General features: G+C 47.9%; 9 protein-coding genes across 9 annotated transcripts; 4 read left to right on the top strand and 5 right to left on the bottom strand.

The window, feature by feature from the left end:
- Positions 1 to 919: 919 nt before the first annotated feature.
- POJ06DRAFT_282311 (uncharacterized protein) lies at positions 920 to 1,192 on the bottom strand (the record flags this gene model as incomplete). The annotated part of the gene is made up of 1 exon (XM_056190019.1): positions 920 to 1,192. The coding sequence occupies one exon, from the start codon at positions 1,190 to 1,192 to the stop codon at positions 920 to 922; it is 273 nt and encodes a 90-aa protein (XP_056042673.1).
- On the bottom strand, positions 1,124 to 3,774 carry POJ06DRAFT_131054 (uncharacterized protein). Its single transcript, XM_056184366.1, has 3 exons — positions 2,037 to 3,774; positions 1,831 to 1,980; positions 1,124 to 1,775 (listed from the first exon to the last, which is right to left on the bottom strand). The coding sequence occupies exons 1-3, from the start codon at positions 3,656 to 3,658 to the stop codon at positions 1,400 to 1,402; spliced, it is 2,148 nt and encodes a 715-aa protein (XP_056042672.1). The 5' UTR covers positions 3,659 to 3,774; the 3' UTR covers positions 1,124 to 1,399.
- Position 3,775: 1 nt separating this feature from the next.
- Positions 3,776 to 5,088, top strand: POJ06DRAFT_131107 (Elongator complex protein 5). The gene is made up of 2 exons (XM_056184368.1): positions 3,776 to 4,217; positions 4,271 to 5,088. Exons 1-2 carry the CDS (start codon positions 3,932 to 3,934, stop codon positions 4,897 to 4,899), a joined length of 915 nt encoding a protein of 304 aa, XP_056042671.1. The 5' UTR covers positions 3,776 to 3,931; the 3' UTR covers positions 4,900 to 5,088.
- Positions 5,089 to 5,130: 42 nt separating this feature from the next.
- Positions 5,131 to 6,488, bottom strand: POJ06DRAFT_256364 (Longin-like domain-containing protein). The gene is made up of 5 exons (XM_056188009.1): positions 6,227 to 6,488; positions 6,036 to 6,070; positions 5,867 to 5,976; positions 5,648 to 5,811; positions 5,131 to 5,581 (listed from the first exon to the last, which is right to left on the bottom strand). Exons 1-5 carry the CDS (start codon positions 6,261 to 6,263, stop codon positions 5,277 to 5,279), a joined length of 651 nt encoding a protein of 216 aa, XP_056042670.1. The 5' UTR covers positions 6,264 to 6,488; the 3' UTR covers positions 5,131 to 5,276.
- Positions 6,489 to 6,768: 280 nt separating this feature from the next.
- POJ06DRAFT_131023 (uncharacterized protein) lies at positions 6,769 to 10,021 on the top strand. Its single transcript, XM_056184365.1, has 3 exons — positions 6,769 to 8,543; positions 8,591 to 9,749; positions 9,798 to 10,021. The coding sequence occupies exons 1-3, from the start codon at positions 6,931 to 6,933 to the stop codon at positions 9,930 to 9,932; spliced, it is 2,907 nt and encodes a 968-aa protein (XP_056042669.1). The 5' UTR covers positions 6,769 to 6,930; the 3' UTR covers positions 9,933 to 10,021.
- Positions 10,022 to 11,725: 1,704 nt separating this feature from the next.
- Positions 11,726 to 14,440, top strand: POJ06DRAFT_130989 (glycosyltransferase family 20-domain-containing protein). The gene is made up of 3 exons (XM_056184364.1): positions 11,726 to 11,859; positions 11,911 to 13,519; positions 13,569 to 14,440. The coding sequence occupies exons 1-3, from the start codon at positions 11,837 to 11,839 to the stop codon at positions 14,154 to 14,156; spliced, it is 2,220 nt and encodes a 739-aa protein (XP_056042668.1). The 5' UTR covers positions 11,726 to 11,836; the 3' UTR covers positions 14,157 to 14,440.
- A 62-nt stretch (positions 14,441 to 14,502) lies between these two features.
- Positions 14,503 to 14,838, bottom strand: POJ06DRAFT_269282 (uncharacterized protein; the record flags this gene model as incomplete). Its single annotated transcript, XM_056189365.1, has 1 exon — positions 14,503 to 14,838. One exon carries the CDS (start codon positions 14,836 to 14,838, stop codon positions 14,503 to 14,505), a length of 336 nt encoding a protein of 111 aa, XP_056042667.1.
- Positions 14,839 to 16,134: 1,296 nt separating this feature from the next.
- On the bottom strand, positions 16,135 to 17,803 carry POJ06DRAFT_198687 (uncharacterized protein; the record flags this gene model as incomplete). Its single annotated transcript, XM_056185122.1, has 2 exons — positions 16,135 to 16,197; positions 16,253 to 17,803. 2 exons carry the CDS (start codon positions 17,801 to 17,803, stop codon positions 16,135 to 16,137), a joined length of 1,614 nt encoding a protein of 537 aa, XP_056042666.1.
- Positions 17,804 to 17,950: 147 nt separating this feature from the next.
- POJ06DRAFT_130982 (uncharacterized protein) lies at positions 17,951 to 19,306 on the top strand. The gene is made up of 2 exons (XM_056184363.1): positions 17,951 to 18,423; positions 18,477 to 19,306. Exons 1-2 carry the CDS (start codon positions 18,007 to 18,009, stop codon positions 19,104 to 19,106), a joined length of 1,047 nt encoding a protein of 348 aa, XP_056042665.1. The 5' UTR covers positions 17,951 to 18,006; the 3' UTR covers positions 19,107 to 19,306.
- Positions 19,307 to 20,225: the final 919 nt, after the last annotated feature.

Below are 20,225 nucleotides of genomic sequence, written 5' to 3'. Positions count from 1 at the left end.
TAGTTGCCGAGATAAGGACTGAACAGAGCATGACGGATGTTCACCGCACCGAGTAGTCAGCGACGGTGACCGCGCGTTTTTTTTCTTGTTGCCCAAGGCGTGTGTGAGATACTTCCCCGCACTCAGGTCGGACCAACGCGCCTCGACGATCCCAATAGGGACAATCTTTCCGCGATAATTCGGTGGATGAATATTGGGCATATAGGTAATGAGAGAAAAATTTGTTCTTGTCCTTACGCAAGACTGTAGGCAATTTGATCAGTTGCCTCTTGTGGCTCATTCATCCTACGATCTCGAATGACGTCATACCGATAACCATAAATTCACGCAGAATATCACTCAACGACCATCAAGCTAAGATTCTGACAGTCAAGTACTCGGAGGAAGCTCGGAGAGGCCGGGACTATATAACCCACTGTCGCCGAGACACGAAAGGTGATTCTCGCCTGCTGCCAGAATGCGGGGAAGGTATTTCGTCGCAGAGTTGAGGCGTGATTAGCGAACACAAAGCAAACGCAATTGTTCGCTGACTATCAGTAGCAGATTCAGGGTGCCATAGAATTCCGTGGTCTACCAAACTTATTTAATTCAGCACATGATTGGCTCAATAACTGCTCCCACGAACAGGAAGCTGAATGGACCTTTTGTAAACATGACGTCATTCGATGCAATGGGAGTTTGTTCCAGGATGTGAACAAGCGCCGAAACCTGACCCATTTATGGCCATAAGCGTGTATCTGTCACATGCCGTGCAGGGGTGGAACGGTCGACCAACGTCAATGTATATATATACTTCTAACCTAAGTGAGATTTTGATTGGAGATTGATGGGGGAGTAAACCGACCATTCCTCTTTGGGGCTAGTATAAAGTGCGCATTCGGTATCAAACTCGTCGATGTCCCTTTACTTTGCGTGTAATTTAAGTCCGATTATAGACGTCGCTATCCAACAGAGACGGTCCGTAAGAGGTGTTAACTATTGAACCAATCGTGCTAAGAGGCGCAGAAGAGACCTGGAGAGCGCTTATCATAGTTTCTTTGGCCTCCGGAGTCATGGGTCTGTTCTCGGGATAAGCTAAAGGATTGAGGCCTTCAAGCTGGTGTCTTTCATGCTGATCAACAAGCTGCGTAAGAATCCACGAGCCGTTTAGCTGCTTCTTGAAGCGGACTCTCCAAGGACAGTCACAAAGCATACTTCGCGCTTGCTTAACACCAGTGGGGCCGTTGTTGTCCCCTGCAGTTACTGCTATTGGGACGTTTAAAGCGTTGAGCGTCTTTCTACTGCATTTTAACATATGTTGCAAACCCAGAACTTTCCTCGCATCAATCTAAAGAGTAAAAATCAAAATGATCTAAGGATACGAATGCACACTCCATTCTGCCTAACCTTCGCTGCAAGTTTATGCACTCTTCGAAATCTCATTCTTCACCCAGCCCTCTAAACCGCCCTGGATAATAATATCCTGAAGATTTGGGCCAAGATCGCCGACCTTCTGCTCCAGAACAACTCTCGCGTCCGGTTCTGCACCTTCCCTGACCTGGACACGTGCGTTGGGAACATCCCACTTTATGAACAAGCCGGTTCGCCGCGTGAGTTCCGGCCCCGAATCTTTGAACTTCAGGCGTAAGAGTGAGATCAAGGCCGGCAATTCCAGAGTAAGAAGTGCATTGTTAATGCTATTTCGAAAGAAAATATTGCCGAAAGAGCCTGCGACAACGAGACGAATGTCCCGTGCAAGAATACAAGTAGCCGCTTGCTCACGAGATGAGCCAGTGCTGTTACCGTCAGCATTTCCTGGCATGAAACCAAACGTACACAACTAACTCATACCCGAAATTAAACCCACTGACAAGAACATCACCAGCGTATGCCTTGCTACCGAAGGAGGCATCGTAGTTTTCCATACAGACTTCGGCCATCTTGTCACGAGGCACATCATCTTGGTAAGTGTATTTTCCGGGATAAATACCATCAGTGTTGCTGACGATTGGTGTTAGCACCTGCACACTAGACAGCTTGGTATACAGCAAACTTACATGTTGTCGGCATCGCAGAAAACAAGCTCCCCTTCTATCAGTGCTGGGAATCCATCCAATACCTGTGTCGCTATATCACTCTTGCTAGCGTCGCTATTGTTCTCGACAGCAAGCTCCTCGCTGAAGAGCTGCAAACTCTCTGAAACTCTACCACCATCGACCTCAGCAGGTGAGCCAATTCGACCCAGAACAGCGGACGCAGCGACAACTGCAGGCGACGCCAAGTAAGCTAGAGCATCCCTGCTACCCATCCGACCCTTGAAATTTCTGTTCGTGGCAGATATGCCGACTTCACCATCCTGAAGCAGACCGATGCCTAGACCAATACAAGGGCCACAGCCGGCTGGAAGTGGTCTGGCACCAGCCTCGAGCAACGCGTTCCAAGCACCGTCGACCTCGGCGTCAGCCTGAACATTTGAGCTAGCAGCTGCGATGTAGAATTCCACGCCAGGAGCAACCTTGTGTCCTTTAATGACTTCCGCAGCAGCTTGGATATCAGACAGGCGACTGTTGGTGCAAGAAACAAGGTAGGCCTTCTGGATAGCGACGCCTTGCTTAATAAGGTCTGTGAGAGAATTCACAACTTTCACGGAATTGGGCCCCGACACATATGGGGAGAGTGTAGACAGATCTAAGACCAGATGCTTCGCATAGACGGCATCTTTAGAGGGTGACAAAGCAGGATCGCCGGCTTGGAGAAGGTCGGCAACTTCTTCAACACGATCTGACGATACCCGAGAGTGCGGCTGAGGAAGTCTCAAAACTCGGGAACGGAGCCATTTGATAAGGACTTCGTCAACTGGGAAGAGACCGGACAAAGCACCCCATTCGGTGGTCATGTTGGCAATAGTTAGTCTGTCATCTACAGTGAGATCCGGAATGGCATCACCAACAAACTCAATGGCATGATTCAAAACGTCGTCCTTGTTGAAAACGCCGCAAAGAGCAACAATGACATCCTTTCCAGAAACACCAGATGGGAGACGACCACGTAGCTCGACTTTGGCAACCGGAGGGATTTGCCACCAAGTCTGTCCTGTGGCCCAGATAGCTGCCGCATCAGTCCGGACCATTGGGGTACCTAAACAGCCGACACCACCGTACATGTTGGAATGTGAGTCCGAGGCGACAGTGAGAGTGCCTGGAAAGGCATATCCCTCCTCAACGAGAATCTGATGGCCAATTCCTCGGCCGGCCGGATAGAAATCGATTCCATGTTGGTGAGCGAATTTTTCGATATTTGCATACTTTTCGAGATTCTTAGGTGACTTGTTCTGAACATCGTGGTCGAGCGTCAACACCACTTGACGATCGTCATGGACCTTAGTAGCCCCTAGACCGTGGAATTTCATTGCCACGGGCCACGAGTTGTCGTGAGTCATACAATGCTGAGGCTTGATCGTAACGAAATCGCCTGCCCGAACATATTTTCCCTTCGGTAGCCCTACACTGTACTTCTGAACAATTTTTTCGGTCAGATTCTGTGGAACATTGATAGAGGTCGTCAGAGTACGTCGGGAGATACCACCTCGACAGAAAATCGTCCCTTGACAGCGATTTAGCTGTCGCAAAGGGGAGCAGGAAGTCCACGCTGCGGTGACCGTGAGCGCCGGACGCGGCATGAGTCCTAATATGTGCGTACGACTGGGCCGGCCGGAAAGAGAGAGGTCGTGACTAGTGTGGGAAATTTTTTTTCCAGAGGTTGTTACAGTAAATTGGGTACTCGGAAAGTGCCAAAACCCACCTGCATGAGCCGCGCAGCAGGGCCCATCGCATCGTTCGAAGAATATTCAGAGAATTGCATATGAGCGCCATACGCCTATTCGCTAGATAAATCAAGCGTGTGTGATCGAACATAGAAACTGAGCTACAGACTTTATATTCCATTGTCCACTATGCAGCATACATCTCTATTGCTGAATCGGTTACTTACCGCAAAAGATGTGTCCCCACTTGTTCTTCTCCAGGACACGCCAAGGCAGACAGCGAAATATTTCTTATTAGAATTTATTCACAGAAATACAGAAGTGCCTGGGGTCCAGATCATCTTTTTGTCGTTCGAGACCCCTAGCGGATCGCTTGACTGGATTGGGTGCACGAGCTTGCTTTATATTCCGTGCAATCGTCTATCGAGTAGGGCAATTCATGACAAAGTGAATTGCTTACTTCCGGGTGACCAGAGTCAGTAGAACATTATTCTCGAGATTAAATATCTATTAATTGCGAAAGCACAGGATCATTAATACTCGTGGATTCGCTCGCAGATATCCCTGCTGTGGATCTCGTCTCATTCATTACTCCGCTAATTCGACCCTCATCAACGTTAGTTGCCATATCACATCTCCCGTTATCAGAACACTCATCCCTGCCGACACAGTCATACGCTCCATCTGCAACTACTCAGCTTCTTTATCTTGCCACGACCATCATCAAAGTGCTTCCTATGCCAGAAGTTAAAATCGATGAAGTTGACGAGGCATGTAATACGTTCTTACTTCCACTGGGATCGAATTCTAGGCAATGCAGACTAGAGTTTTTGCATAGAAGGAAGTCAGGTCGAGCTGTACAGGGAATTTTTAGATTTGATTTTGCTACCCATACTCTTGCCTTCATTCAGCAGTCTACAACAGCAGACGAATCGAGTGGATCCACTCAAGTCAATGACGCATTGCTCAAGGACCTCACGACATTCAATCTCGGCACTACTGAGAAACAGAGGGTTGCGAGGGATAAAGTTGACCTGCCATATTTGAAAGCACAGCAGGCTGACGTGGCTGGAGCGGCCGTCGGAGGAGCAATTGTGTATGAATTTGAGAAGGAAGACGATTACGACGAAGAGGACCCCTACGAGGATCCATTTTAACGAATAACGCTGCTCTTCCGTATAATCGCTTAAGGTTAGCTCGGTCACGGGATGCGTTCGCTTCGTACCGTCTATGTCACTGCTTCAATAGTCTGTCCATGCTGCGTTGGGCACAGCGAGCGTCATCGAGATGTAACATGCGATATCTCTTGAGCACTTCCGAGCTAAGTTAGACTGGTCAACCGTAGCAGTATCAATCCGCCACGGCGTGCAGGAACACGATTTGAGCAAATGTCCCATATTTAATGTGATAATTCATACAAGCTCCGTTGTAACCTTCCGCGGTTTGTATCATAGTAATCAGTAACGAACCGCACTCATACCTCGTGCTCCCGCCCTAAGACAGTAATACTATCATGCATAGTTCAGTTTGACGCTTATCTCAAAAATATCCAATACACAAGAAACACGAAAATGAGTGACGCTCCAACTACTGGCGCATACTGTCTTATCATAGCATCGAAATTTATCTGTTTCGCCGCCTTTCGGTATTTGGATGATTCCGCCCGTAGAGACGAAGAAAGGTTGGTCATCCGATCGAGGCTGTCGCCTCTGTAAAGAAGGTCTTCAATATTCTTGGTCATAACGCGAGTCACGTCCTGTAGTTCCGAATTGAGCTTGTCAAGATTGACCGAAGTCCGAGTGTCCTCATAAACACGCTTGGTTTTCTGAATAAAGTTGTCTGAAGTAAACGGGTTAATATTAGTTCCCCTTAAACCGTCGATTAACTCAGTCAATAAATGCTCACCAAAGTTTATAAAAGCAAATGGTCTCAGATCAGGCTGGTCGATTCTATGTCCGTATGAATTGATGAATTCTCTGTCAAGCTCATCTAAGTATGTGAAAGCAAGTTTGCGAGGATAAGATTTCTCGCAGATTGTTATATAAATGAGGCCATTCGCAATAAGGTAGCTATATAACTCAGTACAATTCCAAGTGCGCAATTGAGATGCGAGCTAGCACGTACTGGTGATTGTAAGGACCAGATTCAATTGACGCCCGAGGTTCAGATGTCTCGCTCAGTTTGCGGATAATCTCCTTTTCTTCTGTGGTATACTTTGCCAAATCACTTTGATCCTAGTCTGTGTCAGAGATACTGGCCAACAGAAGTGATTCTTCGAAATTATAGAACATACTTGCGAATCATCTGTCGACGCAGCGAGGGGAAGTTCTACAGAAAGTAAACGGTATAAGTATTGTCCAAGAACAGGTAACCCGCATAGTCAGATAAACGGCGCTTGTCTCGATAGTATGCTCTACATCACATATGACGCATTGCGACACAATGACGAGCAGACAGGTTAACTTAGCGTAGCATAGTACTTACTATCTCTTACACGCACGATAGTCGTGGAGCAGATCATGACGGTAGATGTTAGGGACAAGTCCGTCTAAGCGCGGTTTTACCCCAAGCGGCTGTCAATTAATTCTCTCGCAAAAGATTAAAGTGCTGTGCAAACCCGTGACAATTATTGCTGATGTAGCTATGTAAATGCCAGATAGTCGACATGCATTTAACATCAATTGTGTAGAAGCACACAGTTGTTCAAGCAAGACGTGTCAACACCGCCACGTCGTCTGTAACAAGGAGTCCGTGGCTCGACAGGCATGTGGCTGAGCGCGGCTCAAGATGACCTGTAAGCCGGCGACTCGTGGGATTCTGTGACCAAGGTTACGGAGACCATCGCCAACCGCCGGACTGCTCATCGCGGCAGCGTTGGTTCAGACTCAAACTACACTTGAATAATCATTTCAAGTCCCCTTCTAGGATAACACGTACACTTTCTCGTTCGAAATTATCCGATGACGGAAGAGTTTATGCAGAATATTTAGCGCTACTGCGCTTTCGGTGGAATTTAGGTCATTTACTTGACGGCACTCTGCGCCTTAAGTACAGAATTTCGCCAGCTGCATAACCGCCTCGGCTCCGCCAGACGCCATCTTAACAATTACTAGACTATAGGAGTATAATTGAAATTACTTGCAGATGGTTGAATTCGCGTTTGCTGTAGTTTGAACACCGTTTATACGATGCAACAGCAACGACAACAGCAGGAGCAGCATGGTGCTGCGGACGATGGACCTCCGCGGCCCGGTACAATTAGAGTGACATTTGGAGGGGCGCATAATAGTACAGGCCAGTACTACGTTTTTCCAAATGCTAGGGCTACCGTACCATACAACGCTTCCTTCGGTCAAGCGAACACTACTTCAAGCGGGAACGCAAATAATACGCAACCAACTGGATCACGCCGCCGGAAACGGCGGACTTATCAACAAACAGGCTCAGGATTTGGGCAGCAAGAGCAAAGGGATCCGGACTATGACCGATCGTTACCGATTCAGGCTCTTGACGAGAGCGGCGAGATTCACCCTAATATGACTGCTAGTGGCTCCACACTTGCTACGATCAATGGTCAATCCTCAGCACATGGAATAATGTCTAGTGGCGAATTACCATCTAGTACAAAGCAACTCTATGACCCGAAAACAGATCCAATACCGGCGATCACCAAGCCTCAGGCGCAGACTCAGCTTCAGCAGAACAAGGAGGAATCCGGTAATAACTTGGGAAAAATTGGTGCTGGCGGAGGTCGGGGCAGAAATCGCGACCGGGATCGTCGAAATAGACGTCGAGGTGATAGCGACCGCGAAGGGAATATCCGCGAAGGAAACGCGACCACCAGTAAAGCAAACGACGGCTCCCAAAGTGGACCACATGAGATTAACCGCCGCTTCGGAGGGAAGTTGTATAATCCTGATTCAGAGGTTGACGAATTAGCTGAGACTGGTAAGAAGGGATTGCCAAATAATGCGGGAGGTGGTGGAAGACGGCGAGGTCGAGACCGGATTGGCAGACACCGTGGCGCACATAACGAATCTAACTGGCATGCTGAACCAGCACCAACTACTGCGCCTGCCTCGCAAACGCGCGAGTCAGGAAAGATCATGTTGCTGAAGAATCCGAACTCAGAGAGCGCAAGCAAGTCGACGTGGTCTAAAATTGTCCCTCAGCCAGAGTATCGGAGAGATACACGAGAAGAGGTCGAGCAGAAGGTTCGATCAGTTTATGGGAAAATAGTGTATCTTGAGGGACAATGTATCGAGATTGATGCGAATCAGGAGGCGTATGCCTGGAATCACCAGCTGGAGTTTGACGAGTCACTGTGGTGGGATCTTGTTCGGCTTCATGAGCGTCTTATTGAGGAGTACGAGGAGTTTTTATTTGACTGCCATATGGTAAACGCGACGCCAGCTATTCAAAATTTGCCAAAGAAGTACAAGATCCCATCGCGACTGTGGAAAAATGGTATTTCGAAACTGATCGAACTTCTTCGTGCATTTTTGCCCAATTCTTTCGACTTACTTGTTTCCTTTATTTACTATACCTACAAGATCCTTACCCGCCTTTATGAATTTATTCCAATAGAGGAGGTGACTTGGGTGGAATGCCTTGGGGACCTGGCGAGATGTCGAATGGCCATTGAGACAAACTCGGAGGATCGCAAGATATGGCAGGAAGATGCGATTGCTTGGTATGTTCAGTGTTCATACTTGGCTCCTGGAGTTGGCCGACTGTACCATCACCTGGCGGTTTGTTCGGAGCCTATGCTGTTGGATCAGCTCTATTATAATTGCAAGAGGTATGCACACGTACTATACGAGGGAAGCATATACTTATTGAGCACAGTTTAATGGCCTGGGCGCCTTTCACCCTTACTCGCGAGTCGATGCTTCCTCTGTTTGGCGCTGCTTTTGATTCGTATTCGAAGGACGCGAATAAGGCGCAATTGGCGTTTGCTAGAGCTCATGGCATACAATTCACTCGTATTCAGCTCGACGAGCTGCCTAAGACATGTGACGACTTTTTACGTCTTGTTAATCGACCTGCCGCATGGAGTGTGGACGGTATTAAATATGCGATTGCCAACGTCGCTTGCTTGTACCAGTATGGCGCCAAAGAAAACTTGCTTAGGCAGCTCATCAGATTTTCTCGGAAGCCCTCTGTTTCAGACAGCTCGGCGAGTCATGCCAAGACCAGTGTACCTCCAGCCGATTTCACCAGTTCTCTAACATCTTCGATGTCATCGAGTTGCACTGTCGCCTCGTCTTCTTTGTCGATATCTACGTCTACGTCATCCACAAACCCTACGCAGACCGACGACTTGCTGACTTCGTTTGCAGAACTGGCGGTTGATTCGACTTCAGACACTACGATGACGCCTGAGCTTTCGTCGTCGTCCTCGTCTGGCACTCTGGCGACAGGTAGCACTTCGCCTCCAGCAATGACTTTGGGCATCTATGTCCGGTCCGACAAATACAAAGCTGGCTCTGCAGCTTTGTCACAGGCCAAGCATATAGCCTTCTCCACGCTGAAACTAGCTCTTACAGTTGGATCAGCTGAACATTATCCTCATATTTTTGCCTGGATGGTGTTTCTAGACTATATCAAAGACTTCAAGTATGCCGCGACTGAGCTATTTCTTGTGAATGCTGATGCGGGAGAACTCGTGGCTGCATTTCCGTGGCAAGAGCTTCTCCATTTTCTCAAGACAATGACGTACATCGCGGATGCGGATGCGGTGTTTGAACGGACATATTTCCCAAGTTTGAAGCCGTTGTGTGAAGATTGGGCTATTCAAGGGCTGGAATGGGCGAGTCATTTTCCATGGAATACCGAAGGGACAGAACAGACCGGGGATTACTTTGAACAGGAGTTTGACTACGATGAACTGCAGAAGGCGCGTAACAATGGATATGTTGGCCCGTCGTCGAGTGCCGGAGAGCAACAGGCTGATGATATGACGCGGGTTGATCGAATATTGTGGCTCGGATTCCGTCTCGCGATGGTAAGTGTGGTTGCAATCGGAATATGCCGACGTAACTAACGAGATAAGAGCGGACGGTGGTTTCAGTATAACACGACTACCAAGCAGTTCTCGCTTACCGAAGAATTCCTGGCTCGACTGTCCAGCGCGTCGCCGCGAGGGCAGGAGCAGTTTGATGAGGAGATCGACGTTCCGGCTGGATAGCTTGCGTGCCTTGTTGCCGCTTGTGTGGTTTTATACAGTTCTACCTCGGATGCCGATTTTTCTCGGACTTGTAATACGCTAGGGAGCAGACTTGATCCCTAGCAGCAAATGGGTGTCGATTGTTCAGACGCCGAGTGTCTCGAATCATTGTTGTTTGTCAGGGATTGGCAGCCCATGCTACAACTTGATAACCGTGATGATCCACAGGCACATATTATGTGTTAATCGGGTTAATAGTGTCGACAGAATAAAGTGTTCTAGTTGTGCTTTATGGATATTCCGTTCAGTTTGGGAATAGTCAATGAAACGAAAATATAGTGTTTGATACCGCTCTCTTATTGTGAGATAAAGAAATTGCGAGGGAGGTTTGATATTGAAATATAGGAAATTAATAATAGGTTGCTTGCTTGCTATCAATCCCATGTGCGTTGGGGGCTCTGATATTGATACTCAGAGATATAACCAGTCAAATTAAGATCTAGCCGCGCTTTTAGCTGCGTAAGGATGCCCGAATGCCATATGTACGGGCTGAACAACCCCGCTATCTTTAGTGCGGCTCACGAGTTTCAGGCAGGAAATGACTGTTGGGGGATGGGGCAAGGTTCGGAACAAGTGTCCATCACTAGTATATAGTCGAATGCCGACTCTAGTTTGTTGCATATCGTTTAATTTTTCCTGATTTTGTAGGAAATTGAGCAGTTGGTATTCTGAGTGGCTCTAATGAGGCCAAGTCATGAGACTGTAGTTCTCACTGCGGATTCCCAGAGCGAAAAAGTCCGGCACGTTGGCGGAAAATTACGGCAGGGCGTAAATCCAATACCACTTGGTGGATTTCCACTTCGTGCCAGATGTATGAATGAGCTTACAATTTACTATTCGAAATCCGTCAGGTTCGGTGCGTTGTTGTAGATGGTATATCTGTGGTAAATGTCGAGTAGTAATAGCCTACAGCCTGCTGGATATAATACCCGAAGAAGAATGGGGCAACATGGCGCGATCGTGATTATTGACAGAATGTTACTGTGAAGGTAGCGGCACCTTCGACTTAGGGGGCGACAATTCCATCTACACAGCCCGTCTGTCACGATTATGTCGACAGCATCGTGGCGTTCGAAGTACATATTACCTGACGAATAGACGCATAAGTTAAGCGCACGCGCAGGGTTGAATCTTCCAAAGTAATAATCTCTTGAGTTAACGCAGCCTCCTCTGCAGGGACTGCCAGCATAGAGTCAGACAGTTCGTGCTCGAGATAAGAAAAGAATCAGTTGGCATGCGCCGCCCATATAAAATATCGTGAGATGTGAGCAGCTGTCGACATGCTGCTGGCAACTGCATGCATGTTGTGGTTCCGAATACGTGATTCCGACCCAAAAACTGGAACTGCACCTCTTTACGTAGCTAGGGGTCCACCTAACCCAAAAACGACGGCAGGTTCGAGCAACGACAGGTGTCCTCTTCCACCTACCGTGCACGACTCTTAAACTTCAATATGCCTATATGTAAAAAACTACATTACAGTCGGTTAATTCTGCGAGAACAAATATAGTAATGTCAGGGTTGCGTGGCGCCTTGGTGGGAGAGACACATCTAAAGTCGCCGGGCAGTTTAGCTTCAGTTCTGTGGGTTAGGGTGGAACCTCAATAATATGGTCGGGACGAAAATCAGAACGTCTGGTCGCCGCATCGTCATAGCCCTCGGCCGATCCACGCGTATCCTCGTGGCGGTAACGCGCCTGCTCTATATACTTCCTGCTGCCGACCTGGTCTCTTTGTGCATATCCCCCCCCCCTCCCCGCTTCCCGTCTTCGCTGCTCTTAGTCCGCTCACATCGCAAGCTGGCTGCCACTCTGGTGTTGGGTTTTGCAAAGTTTTTGAGAACCGCGTGTCTCTACAAGTTCCAACATGTCCCTGCTAGTTGTTTCTCTGTAAGTCCTCCTCCCGCTGATCTGCAAACTCTGCTAACAGCGGAATGCAAGTTATCTTCCGCATACAATTCACTTCAATCTCGATGATCCGAGCCTTGTCGAGAAGGTCTTGTCCGTGCCCATCCTCTCGAGATCTCCGTCAACGGCATCGCAACCTTATGATGCTCCTGCTCAAGCTCCGACAGGGTCAACGACCCAGCTACTAGCGAACTCGTCCGTGGCATCATCCGCGGTACCCACTCCGATTCCGAATTTCATTCGGTCTCTTGCGTCACGGGTCACTTCCACACACAACACTCCGCCCGCCTCTCCGCCGTTAACAGCGGACGTCGAGGACTTCTTCTTCAAACTGTCCACGCCTCCGTCGGTTGCATCCCATAGCGCACCGAACCTCGACTCCGTGTCCGGTATTCCTGGCTCCAATTCTGCGACATCGATTGAGTTCGAGCGCAACTTCAGGTCGATCTATGCCCGATCACTCAAGAAAGCTGCCAAAGCCGCCGCAGCTGCTTCAGCGGGAAAAAATTCACAAGTCTCGACAAGTAGCAGCAATCTGTCCAATGGTATAAGTAATCTTACCATCACCAACATTCCGGAGCACACTATTTCCGAGGATTCTTCGGCAATTTCCTCGCCAACGTCCTCGTCGATGAGCAATGCTCTACTTACGCCCGCGATTGTGACGCATCCGAGATCCCGCGCAAGTTCGCCTCCGCCTGCGAAGCACCTAGTTACACCACGCAGTAAATCAATCCCGAATGTTCCTTCTCTTCGTGTTGCGCCAAAGAAAGTACAGGAACTTAGGAAGCCAACGCAATTGGACGCCGCGACGGTCTTCAAAAGTGCACCGTGGTCGGTGGTCAAGTACCACAAGGGTAATGGCGGTCTTCGCAATGCTATCATGCGTGCCGAGGCTGAAGGGACGTTCTCAAAGAAGCGCTGGATCGGAACGCTGGGTATGCCCACGGATGCTCTTGAAGGAGACACTAAGAAGGCAATTGAGCGTGTGCTTCTCGCAGAATATCAAGACGCGCCCGTCTTTGTAAGCGATTCGACTCTTGAGGGTCATTATACTCATTACTGCAAAGACATTTTGTGGCCAACCTTCCACTACCAAATTCCCGATCATCCAAAATCGAAGGCATATGAGGATCATTCATGGGTGCATTATCACGCTTTGAACACCGCTTTTGCTGATGTCGTCGTGGCTAATTACACTCCCGGTGACACTATCTGGGTACACGACTACCATCTACTTTTGGTTCCCGGTCTAGTGAGGGAGAAGATTCCAGACGCCAAAATTGGCTTCTTTTTACACATTGCCTTCCCGTCAAGCGAGGTTTACAGATGCCTTCCCACGAGAAAGCTGCTGCTTAGAGGAATGCTTGGAGCTGACGTCATTGGTTTCCAAAGTAGGGAGTATGCTAGACATTTCCGACAGACGGTTCAGGTCGTTCTAGGGATAGCCCCCAACCGAGATGACACTATTGATTACGACGGCCGTAGGGTTGCCGTTGTCGACATGGCAATTGGGATTGATCCCGTGTCTTTGAGACTTGCTAGCGAGGATCCAGACGTGAAGAGGTGGAGACAGATGCTGAGGGAGCGGTGGCCAGACAAGAAGATGATCGTTGGGCGAGATAAACTCGACCAGTTCAGAGTAAGTACTATGTTAGGCATGCCACATGCGAGGATCTAACCTGTCTTAGGGTGTACGACATAAAATGCTAGGGTATGAACGTTTCTTGAAGAGCTACCCTGAATACAAGGACAAGGCTATATTCATTCAAGTATGCCTTACCAACATCGCCTCCCAAGATCTCGAATCAGAAGTTTCCGACATCGTCACCCGTATCAACTCCTCTACACACGTTGTTTCTGAGCCGCCAGTTGTCTTCTTGCATCAAGATATAGCGTTCGAGCAGTACCTTGCTCTTCTTTACGAGGCCGATGTTTTCGTCGTCACGTCGCTTCGAGAAGGTATGAACTTGACGTGCCATGAATACATATTTTGCCAGCGCGAAACTTCTAAGGGACCTCTTATTCTATCAGAATTTACCGGCAGTGCCGCCGTACTAGGTGACAAATGTTTGTTGGTTAACCCCTGGGATCGTGTTGAGGTAGGCGAAGCATTCCACAAAGCTCTGTCGATGCCTGAAGAAGAGCGCGAAGAACGATATGAGAAGTTATACTCCGAAGTTACGACTAATACATGCGCACACTGGGTGCGTTTGTTTCTGAATAAATTAGACAAGACATGGGAAGAACAGCACCAGAAGAACTTAAAAATCCACTAAGCGTGGTTAGTATACCAGAAGTGGGATTGGTCGGAATCTAGACAGGTAGGTATCGGGATTTTCTTAATTCATCGGAGTTCCAATAAGATAGGCTCGTTGATGCAGTGTTAATGTAGTCTGTTAGTGTGATTATGTACTTCTAGCTTAGTTGTTCTCGTACCATTATGTACGCTTTTTTGAACCTGTATATGTACATCGACACCCGTACTCAGAGATCACATATTGTATTCAATGAACCGATCACATCCATACACAGAGCAAAAAGGACAGTAAAAAATCAAACGCCAAGTTAACCAAATTATCGCCACCAAATGCTGTAATGCCGTGTTACATCATCTACGTCTTCTCACCGTCCCTGCTGTGCTGTCCCAGCCGGCCGACTTTGCACTGGCCCATTCGTGCCGATGCTCCCTGCGATACTCGCAGCGTCAAAAAACTCGTCCCCGTCATCGTCCTCTGTGTCCAAGACATCCTGATACCTCGTCCGTTGCTCCCAGTCCATATGCCCTCGCGTCTCAACGACGTCCCGCCCACGACCCAAATTCGAAACCCCTACTCCCGCCTCGAGCTCATCTGGACCCGCGAGCGCGATGTCTCCGGATCTAGCTGACGGAGAATTGGAGTTGAGGGATTGCAGGTAGGCTGAGATGTCATGTAAGGGGATGTCTATGTTGTATCTCATAAGAATGGGTTGTAAGGCCCATTTATATGCAAAAATTAATGTTATTGCGCAAAACAGAAATAGTATCGTTGTCTACTCTAGTTAGATGCAAGCCGTACGCCTCCGGCATTTCGAACCGGGAGAATAGAACGTATCGACAGAAATGGTACATACAAATATTGAATTCCAAAATGTTGATATGCTGGCCATTTCGCTATATTTCGATAAATGCATTCATATTCAATAGCATCTATCGCCTATGCTGTTCGGCCCTCGGTATGATTCAGTCCCGCATCAATGACGAAGGATGACTGTTCTTGTCTCAGTCCCGGATATCGCAATTTAACGGATATCGCAAATTAACCTTGAGCGTACTGAAGATATTCAAGTCTTGCGGTCTCGCGACTGTCGGCACATATAAATTGCTATTTCTCGTTCCAAAGTGGTAAGGCAAATCGTAGTTCAGTGGTGAACTCCGTTGCCAACTGTCAAAATGGACAGTGAATGGGGATGAGGGTTCTGAACCCTTATCAAGTGTCAAGGGTACATTAAAACTTACATGCTTTTTCGGCAAAGTTCGACGTCAGAATCAAAAGTTAATAGCTCATCCCTTGGTGCTACTTATGGGGAAGCCAAGTCAAGCTCTAATGAAATACAGCATTACAGTCAAACCTCGTTAAGTCGATGTAATCTGGGCATCAATATTTGAGCGTAATACCGAGGTGCTAAACTTGTTTAGGAAGGCAATCGTTATAACGAACTGATTTTTCACCCATTTTTAGAATTAAGTTTTACGCTAGTTATATCGGGTATCGTTATAGCGAGGTTTTGACTGTAATTTATAAACATGGCTTGTTATTATAAACATGGCTTGTTAGTTGGCAGCTAGGACCATGCGCAACGCACGCCCTTTGTCATTACGGGCTTAGATCAATGTGAGCAAAACTTGATTGCGAATTAACCATTAGTCCCCTAATTTTGCAGGAACAGTTTGCGTCCTTGCCTAGTCTAATTCGGTGATATGAACTGTCGAGCATAATAATGAATTTTAGTCTTTTCTTGGTGGTTCATGTCGTGATATGTCGGCTATATGATATGTACTCGCAGTTTAATTCTCCATGCAGGTAACCTTTGTTTATCGCTCCTTTTAGCGCGAAGCTTAAACAGTCCGCAGTAATAATTTTATTTTTAATTCGGGGAATAACATCCCCCTGTCACTTACGCGTACAGCCCATTTGCAAATGTGCATGACAGAAATTTCTGCTGTGACGAACAGATAGAAGGTAAAGGAATAGACCTCAGGTATATTAGTCAAATCTAGAACCAAAAGCTAACACTAAAGCTCGGCGAAAGGCTCTTAACGTAGTGCCACCAACCTGTCTGTATCAATTAGTTATGATTCCAAGGACGAGAGTGCACGTATAGCCAAACTTACTGGAATGAACACACCGTCACCAGGCTCCAGGATACAGTCCACAAATCCTCCATCCCACCCAAATTCTTCGTACTGATCCCGATACTTCTTCTTGTCAAGCATTCTCTCCCGAAGAAGGGAGAGTTTATCGCCGTCAATTTCATTCTCTTCGTTCTCATTATGCTTGCCTTTTATATCACTGACGGAAGTTGCCAAACGTAGCACGTCGGCGTCTCCAAATATAGCTCCGAAGCATCCACGTTCGAGTTCAACTTCACTGGTATTTCCCATGTCCACGTCAATTCCGATCTCGTTCTCAATTCCTCGGGGATACATCTTTGCTTTTGACGTAGCAGCCGGGTACAATCGGACATATTTGTATCCCACAACTTGTACCAGAATATTATCGTGCGGATCTGTGTGCAGCGGGGAAATCGTACCAGCAGGACCAACCCAAGCATTTAACAACGTCATTTTTGGAGCACTACTCGTGTCTCTTCGTGCAAATGTCGCCGAGTGAATTAAATCTGGTATCAGAACATCTGCCCGCAGCGGATCAACTTGCAGCAGAAGGTCATGCTGTGCGAGGTACACTGTCGGACTCGAGCTGTCTGGCTTGGATTCATGCTGAAGCCAGTCAAGGAGCAACAATCCAAATTTGCGAAATCCTTGTGTCCAGCAATCGGAGACGTAGCTTGTACCTATTTCGACTGGTACAACGCGGCGACCGTTGTTAGTAACTGAAAGCAAATAAGAGGGGGAATTCCACTTCTTAAACGCTGGCCAATCGGCCGCTAAGCCTGTGAGATGAAGTGGTTGCAGAGATGTATGTCGCGGTGAGCTTTGGTCCATGTATGCATCAAATGATGTTATCGTCGGAGATGCGAGAGTTGGGATCGTGGCATGGAGGGATGGACAATACGTCGAGTCGATCAACTGCTTGTATTGTGGTGGACAAAAGCAACTGAATCTTTTGATGCTGGAGACGAGAAGTTGGTGCGTAGAATTATCGTCAGATGAGTCGACATCGGATTCTTCTTCGGCAGTGTACAATGCTTCTAGAAATTCATTCACAAGTCTGCGAAGTCGGAGCGGGACGCTCGAACCTCCAATAATAAATGCCGTGTCAATGTCGAATATAATGGCATCCAAGGGGATGGTGACCATATAGTCCGACCACCTGCAGCTATCCTTAACATTTGTATCATCGTGCGTCGACGTACATATGCGTAATAATGCGGAAAGAATCCAGGAATGAGTGTGTAGATGCAGAAACGGTAGAGGCACTGAAGAAAATGGATAAGCGTTGATCTTCGTCTGACATAGTCCACGCAGTGCTATTATCGCCGTCCTAATCCGTGATATGATCACCTTATCTTGGTCAGTTTGTGACGTAGGTGATGAAACTATAGATGGTGGTGAACGTGCTGCCTCGGCGTGCAGACTGGAAATTGACTTGGGAAGGGCCGACAAATGCTTCGGTCCCCAGCGCCGGATTTCCTCTCTGATCTTTTCCGGGAAAGATCTTAAATCTGTGACTGAGTTGTGCGATGGAGTAGAAGATCCGCTCATTCCTGACGCATTTTGGCTTGTCAAAACAGTAAATGAGCCAAGCCAGAGGGGTTTATTGTGTGTGGAGTTTGGCGGCTTTTTATCCGATACTGTATATTTTGTCGGTTGAGATGCCCGCCGCACAGCGTTACCAACTTTCATCGCACCCCACTGAACTTCTATCGAGCTGCCCTCACAGTCGTCATCCTCGCAACCCCGCAGCCATGCCGATTAAGTTACTACACCACAAATCATACCATGTCTACAACAGCGCGAATATCGAACGCGTGAAGCGCGACGAAGCGGCTGCTCGTGCAAAGGAGGAGCAGGAAGATGAGCTGCTACGACATCGCGATCGCGAGCAAAGGATCGAGATATTAAGACGTCGCCAACGCGGAGAGGCTATTGATAATTCGAAGGAGAATAGCAGTGAAGAGAAGAGACAGGAAGCAACGGATACGGATAAGGCAATCGACAGAGCTATTGCTGCTACGTCGGCAGGGGGGCGAAATCGCGCACGTAATATTGACGATGAGCTGGCCGCTGCGAGAGCGACCTTGAAACTTGCAGAGAGGAGAACAAGCTCTGAAACGGCATTTAGAAAAGGCGGTCACATAAATTTCTTTGAAGAGTTGGAGAGGGTCAGTTTAGGTGCTTATTTCATGCAGATATGTTTGCTAACGTATAAGTCCAGGCTGAATCGGAAGGGACTGATCCTAACAGCGGTCGGCAAAAGAAAGAACTGCAACCGCAGACTTTACGCAACATGCGGTTAGATAAACCAGCTGAGGAGTTGGCGCCGTGGTACGCGACATTGGACATGCAATCCACGAAAGAGCGGGTACAATCCGAGAAAGAGCGAGAGCGACAACTGCAATTTAGTACAAAGAGCAAGGCATCTCTGGATCCGCTAACCGGAATGCAAAATTACTTGAGTAGAAAGGCGGAAGTGGATCTGAAGCGACGGAACGAAGCACTCAACGAGCCATGGCGTACGATTGAACGGGGCAGCAGTGCCTACTACGCCGGCCAGAGTAAGCGGATACGGCAGAACGATCGGACGAATGATTTAGACAGACGAACTCAAGGCTTGGAGAGAGACATATCACATAGAGAGCCCAGAGATGGGGATCGTGAATCACTTCCAGGTCTGCATCGCCGTGGAAGAAGGGAAACAGTCACGAAGCTCAAATCAAACAACGACTACAACGAAATGCAACGCCTCATTAGGGAGCAGGAAGCTCGCGAGGAACGAGAACAGCGAGAGGCACGAGAGCTGCTTCGGTCAAGTGGAACTGCAGGAACTGTTTTAGTCAAACGGTGATAGACGGCTTGAACTAATCCTTCGGCAGTGAAGCATACAATGTGCATAGTTCGAAGGATATTTATAGAGAGCCGTAGTCTACTCCACGACAACACCTTGACATGTGATGCGCCGACCGGGGCCAAAACACCTACCTTCAACTGCAATTGTCTATTGGTGCACCAAACACTCTACCACTCATATTGCTACGATGAGATCGAGAACCAAGTTGTCATGGGTGGCGATCGCATATATTTGCAAACGTTAATTGGGTGAGCGAGGAGGATGTGGGTCAAAAGTTCTCGGCCGATTTGTAGTGTTACCTACATTAGTGAGTGACTGAGTGTTGCAACGGCCAGTGAAAGTGAGCCATCTGGCGTTTGAAGATGTTGTGATGATTTGGTTGTTCATGGCAGTAGATCATATATACATCATACCTGTTTGCCAAAAAAAGCTAAATTGGGCCAGACTACAAGTTATTACCAGGAACTGCCTGCCATAGTCAGAGCTATTTCTACCGCCTGCTCGCTCTCTACTACAGTGAAATGAGTAAATAAAGACAGAATCTGCCTACAGAGTAGAGTAATCGCAAGAGCAACGTCAGAGGTTGTCTTTCCAATATCATACGGATCCGCACAAGGTGCCCTGCTAGGGCTAGGGGCCGGCGATAACTTGACGACCGTCCGTTAAGGCCGAGCCCCGAGCCCTTAAACTGGGTCCGGTCTGGCATCGGTGAGGGCCTGGCTGGACCGGTTACGGAATTACTGAAAACCCGGAAAATTAGAAATATGCCATTCACATATACAGGTGGGCACTGCTAGTATCAACGGTCGTTGTTAAACCAAAACCCAGATTCATTGCTTCAATCGCAGTTCCAGGAATGGCTCCTGTCTCCTGAACCCCTGAACCCCTCCCTAATTGCTGAAATTATAAATCCTGCCTTGGTGAAATAACCTGTCCTCTTCTAGTTTCTACCAACAAACCCACACTAACCGACAAAGCTACTGCTGTCAGATGCAGGATTATTGATTGACGACGAGGAATACGACTGAAACTAGATTTCGGACCCAGAGGCCAGTGCTCTCTGGGAAGCTGATTCGTCCACCGTCAAAAAGATATACGTGCCTCTGAAGAGTGAAA

Source organism: Lipomyces tetrasporus (assembly GCF_029532465.1).
Source record: "Lipomyces tetrasporus strain NRRL Y-64009 chromosome Unknown POJ06scaffold_7, whole genome shotgun sequence".
Lineage (NCBI taxonomy): Eukaryota > Fungi > Ascomycota > Lipomycetes > Lipomycetales > Lipomycetaceae > Lipomyces > Lipomyces tetrasporus.
This window is presented reverse-complemented; position numbering and strand designations above follow the sequence as displayed.

Bases quoted from the DNA above. Each gene is read 5' to 3' on its own strand.
- POJ06DRAFT_131054 (XM_056184366.1), bottom strand. From the start codon at position 3,658: ATGCCGCGTCCGGCGCTCACGGTCACCGCAGCGTGGACTTCCTGCTCC. The intron at 1,981-2,036 runs GTAAGTTTGCTG...ACCAATCGTCAG, and splicing joins TTCTGCGATGCCGACAACAT to CAACACTGATGGTATTTATC. The intron at 1,776-1,830 runs GTATGAGTTAGT...TGACGGTAACAG, and splicing joins GTCAGTGGGTTTAATTTCGG to CACTGGCTCATCTCGTGAGC.
- POJ06DRAFT_131107 (XM_056184368.1), top strand. From the start codon at position 3,932: ATGCAGCATACATCTCTATTGCTGAATCGGTTACTTACCGCAAAAGAT. The intron at 4,218-4,270 runs GTCAGTAGAACA...GCGAAAGCACAG, and splicing joins CTTACTTCCGGGTGACCAGA to GATCATTAATACTCGTGGAT.
- POJ06DRAFT_256364 (XM_056188009.1), bottom strand. From the start codon at position 6,263: ATGATCTGCTCCACGACTATCGTGCGTGTAAGAGATA. The intron at 6,071-6,226 runs GTAAGTACTATG...TACTTTCTGTAG, and splicing joins TATCGTGCGTGTAAGAGATA to AACTTCCCCTCGCTGCGTCG. The intron at 5,582-5,647 runs GTGAGCATTTAT...CGTTTACTTCAG, and splicing joins ATTTGCTTTTATAAACTTTG to ACAACTTTATTCAGAAAACC.
- POJ06DRAFT_131023 (XM_056184365.1), top strand. From the start codon at position 6,931: ATGCAACAGCAACGACAACAGCAGGAGCAGCATGGTGCTGCGGACGAT. The intron at 8,544-8,590 runs GTATGCACACGT...TATTGAGCACAG, and splicing joins CTCTATTATAATTGCAAGAG to TTTAATGGCCTGGGCGCCTT. The intron at 9,750-9,797 runs GTAAGTGTGGTT...TAACGAGATAAG, and splicing joins TCGGATTCCGTCTCGCGATG to AGCGGACGGTGGTTTCAGTA.
- POJ06DRAFT_130989 (XM_056184364.1), top strand. From the start codon at position 11,837: ATGTCCCTGCTAGTTGTTTCTCT. The intron at 11,860-11,910 runs GTAAGTCCTCCT...GCGGAATGCAAG, and splicing joins TCCCTGCTAGTTGTTTCTCT to TTATCTTCCGCATACAATTC. The intron at 13,520-13,568 runs GTAAGTACTATG...AACCTGTCTTAG, and splicing joins ATAAACTCGACCAGTTCAGA to GGTGTACGACATAAAATGCT.
- POJ06DRAFT_130982 (XM_056184363.1), top strand. From the start codon at position 18,007: ATGCCGATTAAGTTACTACACCACAAATCATACCATGTCTACAACAGC. The intron at 18,424-18,476 runs GTCAGTTTAGGT...GTATAAGTCCAG, and splicing joins TCTTTGAAGAGTTGGAGAGG to GCTGAATCGGAAGGGACTGA.